This window comes from Bombus huntii, chromosome 6, assembly GCF_024542735.1.
Source record: "Bombus huntii isolate Logan2020A chromosome 6, iyBomHunt1.1, whole genome shotgun sequence".
Lineage (NCBI taxonomy): Eukaryota > Metazoa > Arthropoda > Insecta > Hymenoptera > Apidae > Bombus > Bombus huntii.
The window spans coordinates 2,014,656-2,021,364 of record NC_066243.1 but is presented as its reverse complement, the minus strand read 5'-3'; the positions used below and the strand labels follow the sequence as shown (position 1 = coordinate 2,021,364).

At 31.9% G+C, this 6,709-nt stretch overlaps 4 protein-coding genes across 5 annotated transcripts; 2 read left to right on the top strand and 2 right to left on the bottom strand.

Annotated features, from left to right (window-relative positions):
- Nucleotides 1-1,059: 1,059 nt before the first annotated feature.
- LOC126866864 (glutamyl-tRNA(Gln) amidotransferase subunit C, mitochondrial) lies at nucleotides 1,060-1,752 on the top strand. Its single transcript, XM_050620854.1, has one exon. It carries the CDS (start codon nucleotides 1,097-1,099, stop codon nucleotides 1,502-1,504), a length of 408 nt encoding a protein of 135 aa, XP_050476811.1. The 5' UTR covers nucleotides 1,060-1,096; the 3' UTR covers nucleotides 1,505-1,752.
- On the top strand, nucleotides 1,441-2,616 carry LOC126866856 (DNA polymerase subunit gamma-2, mitochondrial). 2 transcript variants are annotated; one of them, XM_050620841.1, is made up of 3 exons: nucleotides 1,441-1,582; nucleotides 1,664-2,040; nucleotides 2,125-2,616. In XM_050620841.1, exons 1-3 carry the CDS (start codon nucleotides 1,501-1,503, stop codon nucleotides 2,551-2,553), a joined length of 888 nt encoding a protein of 295 aa, XP_050476798.1. In that variant the 5' UTR covers nucleotides 1,441-1,500; the 3' UTR covers nucleotides 2,554-2,616. The 2 variants fall into 2 exon arrangements, with proteins under 2 accessions (XP_050476798.1, XP_050476796.1); XM_050620839.1 differs by having other exon boundaries at nucleotides 1,501-2,040.
- Nucleotides 2,518-4,181, bottom strand: LOC126866861 (ER lumen protein-retaining receptor). The gene is made up of 3 exons (XM_050620851.1): nucleotides 3,965-4,181; nucleotides 3,675-3,864; nucleotides 2,518-3,394 (listed from the first exon to the last, which is right to left on the bottom strand). The coding sequence occupies exons 1-3, from the start codon at nucleotides 4,053-4,055 to the stop codon at nucleotides 3,037-3,039; spliced, it is 639 nt and encodes a 212-aa protein (XP_050476808.1). The 5' UTR covers nucleotides 4,056-4,181; the 3' UTR covers nucleotides 2,518-3,036.
- Nucleotides 4,182-4,372: 191 nt separating this feature from the next.
- On the bottom strand, nucleotides 4,373-6,473 carry LOC126866863 (uncharacterized). Its single transcript, XM_050620853.1, has 2 exons — nucleotides 5,851-6,473; nucleotides 4,373-5,776 (listed from the first exon to the last, which is right to left on the bottom strand). The coding sequence occupies exons 1-2, from the start codon at nucleotides 5,896-5,898 to the stop codon at nucleotides 5,303-5,305; spliced, it is 522 nt and encodes a 173-aa protein (XP_050476810.1). The 5' UTR covers nucleotides 5,899-6,473; the 3' UTR covers nucleotides 4,373-5,302.
- Between the last annotated feature and the right edge of the window lie 236 nt (nucleotides 6,474-6,709).

Here is a 6,709-nt window from a genome sequence, read left to right as displayed (position 1 = left end):
CTCCGTACCGTGGAAACGGCTTTGCCTCGCTTAGTCATTGCTCTGTCTCGATATTCTTATATCCATGACACAAATGCACGTGATTGGCGATCATTTTGCGGTAAGATTTAAAATCGTGAATATTGCATTAGGTTTGGATACGGTAATATGAACAAGTCAACTCATATAAAAAAAAGTCTCGACACCCGAAAGCGAAAATAGTGCAAGGATTGAGTCATAAAAAAGCCAATATGGAAAAAAAACAAAGTTCTGATTCTACAAGACAATCAGAAACCAGTAGATTGTTTCTGTCTCGTTCATCACAGAATAAAACCCTTCTACTTCTACCTTAGAGTGATTTTTCTCTAAATTCCCTCAATCTGGTAACGTAACCACTTGTATATGTATGTATATGAATATCGAGATCTGTTTACGCGATCGTGGTCGGCCCAATCAAATAATGAATAGAGGCAATATGGCATCATACTAACCTATAAAATAGGCTAAAAATGCTAAATTTTACATACGCATAATTCTTGAACCGCTGAATTTCTAAATACTTGTATTTTTGAATTTTACGCGTCGAAAACTATCATAATACATAAAACAAGAAGTCAATAATTTTATGTCGCCTAAACAGAGATTACATCAAATTAGTCTTGCCTGAACTTATAGTCATACTGCAACTTTAATAGAACGATACAAATTATAAAGTACAAATCCGCTATACCTCTACAATCATAATATATAAGCTGTATATAAACACATACAAGCGTCTACAAATAAATGATTCCAAATTATAGCGTCATCGCATCTCCAACACAAATGCACCGTTATTCCTATCGTTACCGTGCTACATTACATCATCAAAATTCCCTCTACGGCCATTTTTTCCCCCCATAACACACTAGATGTAGTAGTTTGTATATATAGTACATATAAAGTATAACAGTCTGTATAACGTATAACTATAAAATGTTGCATCGAATACATATAAAACAAATGTGAAATTGTATTGACTACAGTGACAGAATATTAAATCACAAAATAATTGTTAGATGAAAATTTAATTGTTGGATAAGTAAGAATACTGATTATTATAAGTAACATTCTACAAATGGCACTTGTTCGATGTACTCAACGACTGAATTATATATTTTTACCGATGTTTTCAAATTCAGTCCTTTATCATCATTCTATGAAGCCCATAGATTCGAGTTCAACAATGCCAGTTATAAAACAAGAGACAATACAAAAAATAGAACAATTATCTTTACTTAATGTTGATGACGATTATGGTTCTTCTGTCCTAAAAGCTGCAATTATTTTTACAGAAAATTTACGCAATACAAAGATTAACAAAGAAATTGAACCTATGTATAGTCCATTTGAGACAGAATCCATGCTTATGCGAAATGATAATGTAGAGCATAACATAACTAGAAAAGAAATCTTAATGAATGCTGCCATTACAGAGGAAGAATATTTTGTAGCTCCATTGCAGACTATCGTACAAGCATCATGAATATAGGAAACATACTAAAGGAATTAAGTTCACATTTTATTAGTCTTACAGAATGCGGGCTTAAATATGGCCCTCAAGGTAAAATGCTACTAAGAAATCTTGAAGAACAATGGTTTCTAAATTGCATTACAATGTCACGCTATAATATATTCTTATCAGATGAATTTAATCAGACTCTAAATTTTGTTATAAAAACTGAAATGAGTGATATACCATTTGGATTAGCTTCAATAAAGAACTCAAAAGATTATTGGGATTCAAATCTATTGTCTATACAAAAATCAAATTCTCACAGAATTGCTGCGACAAATATTTTTAACAATAATACAGAAACAAAAGATGTATTCCATAAAATTCAGAAAGAACGTAAAATTTGGTGGCGGAGATTAGCACAATATCCTTCTAGATTTAAGCTTACAGAAGCAAAAAAGATAAAAGGTTGTAATGTAGTAGATATTGAAGCTCAATTTCCATTTGGCAATGTTATTGTGGAAAAGATAACTTACCATACAGATGTTCAAAAACTATTTTCCCAGGTGCCTCGCATTTCTTCTTTCATATACTTGAATTCATAGAAATTTATAAATAACAGTTATTTTTATGGATTATTTTATTTCCAGGTTGATAGTAAAAAAGATTTTACCAACATACAAATGGTTGAGCATAAGGTATCTTTAGATTGGGGTTGTTTAGCACTACTTTGTGACGCATATGATATGAATAAATCTTCCAAAACGCATCTTCATTCCAAGTTAGCACCACATAAAGTTGCATTTCATATAAAAAGATCAAATAATGAAGAGAATACCCAAAATGATGATTTAAATCGTTTTGTACTTTACTTAAATAATATGCTAAGAACAAAGGGCCTAAATACAATATTAACCACTTCAGAAAAAATTATAGATACATGCTTAATTCCTTTTATAGTTTCTGTTGATACGACTAGTCTTGAAAATGGCATTATATATGTAAGAGATAGATCCACAACTCTTAGTGAAGCAATACACATAACCGATTTAGTAAAATATATAATTCTGCGTTGTTAATCAATTAATATGATATAATTTCATTTAAATAAAATTAATATATCAAAAGCTACAAATATAAAATATCAGTATAATTAATTTCTAGTTTCTAAAAAATATAAACAATTTTGAAATCACAACATTATTACCTTCATTTCCAATTATTTTGTATTTTATGTATATTTTAATTAAATGAATGATATAGTTATCATAGTAATACATACTTATTATGTATTATATAAAGACGTAATATGCTGAGAATCAATGAGGATAACAGTCTAAAATAATGTTGCCATGTGGGATATAAATGAGAAATTATACATGGATGTTTCTGATGTTGAACGTAAAGAAAAATGGAATGCTTTACAATTAATAAAATGTATACTTTGTACATGAACATTCCTCGATTTTTAAATATTGCCAAAATTTATATAAATTCAATTAATGATAATACCGCTCGTTTGAGCAATATATAATTTTCCAAATGATAATACTTCTATGCAGCTAAGCAGGTAGTTGTAACTTCTTGCCTTTCAATACTTTGGTAATATAGAGGTAGAAAAAGTCGCAATAAAGAATTGTTTGTACTAAACCAGCAACTATAGCAATTAGATCATAATGATCTTCTGCATAATAACGATACACCCAGTTTAACAAATACAGGCCTCTATAAGACCCCAAAGCGAAAAGATAGTGACTGGTAATACTTTCTGCTTCTCCTGTTTTTGATACCAAAAATAATTGTGGCAATATTGCTACAGACTCCAAATAAATGCTAAATGTCCATAGAACTTCTACAATTGTGAATTCATTGTTGATTAATAATGCCAACACCGATGTAGGTAGGATTAAAAATTCAATTCTGAAAACAAATAACAGATATTATTACATACAATTACAACATACAGATGTTACTTAAAAATTACAAAAACATACACATGTATGTATATTACATAATAAATGTATTATTATAATTATGATATAGTATATATCTGGACATCATTATATATATATCTATATATATATATATCTATCATTTAATATATATCTGGACAATCGGGGACAACGACAAGGAGACAGATAGCAGTTATTGTCCAATTATCTTTGTTCCCGACTTATACTATTATAAAATAAAGACGTACCTAAATGTATCATGATTGTGATCATATGTAGCTTTAAATTTCACATACATTAAAAAAACTGTAACATAAGAAGTTGCAATAAAAATGATCTTCATAAACGTATTGTATGCTGACACGTATGTTGTTAACAAATCTAGATAACGTGTTGTATATACAATCGCAAATAAAATTTGCGACTTGCCACTTATACCTGTAAAACACACATCAAATATTATTAAAAATGGATATTTTAAATGAAAATATAATAATTTAGGTATAATAAGTATATAAATCATATTGGTGATGTATACCGGCACAGCTTCGTGTTTTCCATATTTTGAGAAGGAGAATGATAATTGCAACGAGATGTGATAAGTCACCTAAGAGTCGAAATATGTTCATCTTTTCGGTTGCTGAAAAGTAATTTTTATAAGAGAATCGAGAAATACTTCACACACCTAAGTCACAAAGCATACAAAATATGACGTGGCTTCGGCTGCAACATCAGCAGATGGCCGACCGATCATCATTTAAGTGTTTCATCTTTTATGTTTCCAATAAATGTACGTAAATGTACGTATATGTAAATATTTTGCTTGTACATTTCTAAATATATGTGTTTTATCAATTAATAACATAAATAATCAATTAATGACATAAATAACATAAATATCAATTATAATACAGTTATGGAAAGAAATAAAACATTTAATATAATATTTTTAATACATCTTTATTAATAATATTGTAATTTTTCATATGATCTATTGCATGTAATTAACCTTTCACAATCATTGGGTTTTTATTTCAAAATTATACAAATATTTAAATTCATACTAAATTACTATATTCCTTATCGTTTAAATGTTATTACTAGAATTAGTTACTAGATGTACGAACGAGTCTGGGCCACAGTGTATGGTGTGTATACCACGATCATATAAACAGGTCTTGACGCTCGTATACCGAAGCCTAGGGAAAATCGTCTGAAAATTGAGTCGTGATATGCATCTATGATATGGACATAGAAATATAGGGATAGAGCATAAACCTTAAGGCGATGGGTGTGAAGCCACTTCTGGGGAGCGGGTAGTACAACCACATGGTACTTGGGATCGCTTTAATCATTGGTTACTGACTTGTTCTTACTCGATGATAATAAGGTTTTACTTGCATAGTCGCAACCAATCCACTTTCCAGCTAATTTCCGGAATCTTATTTTAATTACTAGTTGTAATCCTATTTTACGTGTTGTTGGAATCTAGTTTTATAATTTTATTTATTGTTTTAAAATATGTAAAAATCTGCACCAAATTTTTCTAATTTTTTTATTTATTTTTATTCAAATTATAATTTATATTTATTTATCATTAATGAATACGATAATAAAAAAATTGAAGACGTTTAAAATTTTGTTGTTACGCATCATATAAAAATAGTTTAACTTACAAGTAGAGATGAATAGGGAGATCACCGATGAACATGGGTGAAATTTATGGCTCTTGTTCTTACTTTCCATCTTTTGGTTGATGTCACGTCTAGCGATTAACATGAGCCGTGACTTTAGATCAGATAGGGATATATCATGGCTTGCGATCAACGCGAGCCATAACAATATATAATAACAAATATATGTATATGTATATACACTACAATGTAGAATCAGAATTTAAACGATGAATATTGAAATCATAAGAAGGCACATCAGGAAAATCTTCGACGAGATACATCTGATGAAAGACATCCATGCACCAGGACCGTACGATGGGCGAAACCCCTCCTGCCCCGGAAATATGATGACGTACGTGCGCATTCAAAATTTCGACCGGAATCTTCGAAGATAACCAGACTTTGGCACAATGGTCCGTCACGAGCAATTCAACAGGGGACGGGCACGGCGAGAGCTCCGCAGTATCTTCCTCTGGCAACGTAAAGTCAACGAGAGGAGGACTGCTGGACCGCTGCGTTGACGCAGGATTCGTTGTGCTGAGGAAGGCGGGCACGACTTCCTTCAACATACACGTTCTTTTCTTTTGTTCCTGGAACCTCATCCCTGCACAGCGCCCGCGCTTCCTCGAACGGTTCTTATTCAGCCTTTTCCTTTTCTGTTTGGGTTTTTTACACTGAAATGATACACAAAGAAGAAAGTAATAACTAAATTTTAACAAGGGGTAAACAAGAAATTGAATTTATATACCTGTACGACCGGGCTGGAAACAGAGGTCATCGGTTCTGCTGCGCTCATGATCAGAAAACTACGCAAATGAGATGACAACGAATCGCTTATAGAATATTTCGCGAATAACGAATCGTAATAATGAACAAAAGTGCAAAAGTCTGTCAACTCCGACGTAAAGTGCTAACCTACAATCAAAATTGAAATAATAAAGCAACAATATGCACGTCACAATCAGTTAATGCCACACCATGTCACTTCAATTAGTTCGCACAAAAATAAGCACAACAGAATTAATACTCTGGGGACCAGAGATACAAATTCGCGTCTTTTATACTTCATGCGGTATTCTATAAAAATTTTAACTACTGTTAAATAAAATAGTGAAAAAAGCAATGGATGCTATAAACGAAATGTTATGAAAATGTTTTTACATTACATTATATGCTTGAATGATACGAAACCGTTATCAATATATTAGATGTAATATTGATCGCTTTGAATATTTTTCAATCGCTCCAAAAACACCCGGAAATTTAGGCTATATGTTTGTCGGAGCAGCTGGTCCCCAGAGTGTTTAAAGAAATATCTCACGAATAAGTGATTACACTGTAAAACACTTTGTTATATCACGGAGTGTGGAGTAATACCTGTTGCAGTGTGAAGAGTTGGCAGAACAATTGAACGCTCGCCTACGCGCCCCGCTTTACGCGTGCACTTCACCATGACACCCCAGTAGGCAGAAGAAGGAAGATAGGAGAATGCAACGCCCTCAAGGAGACTGTATATCAGACTCTAACCAGCGGAAATAGGAAACCTTAATACTCCTGAGAAGGTTATCAGCAAAGATAGGAAACTGCAACGTACTTATGAAGATCGC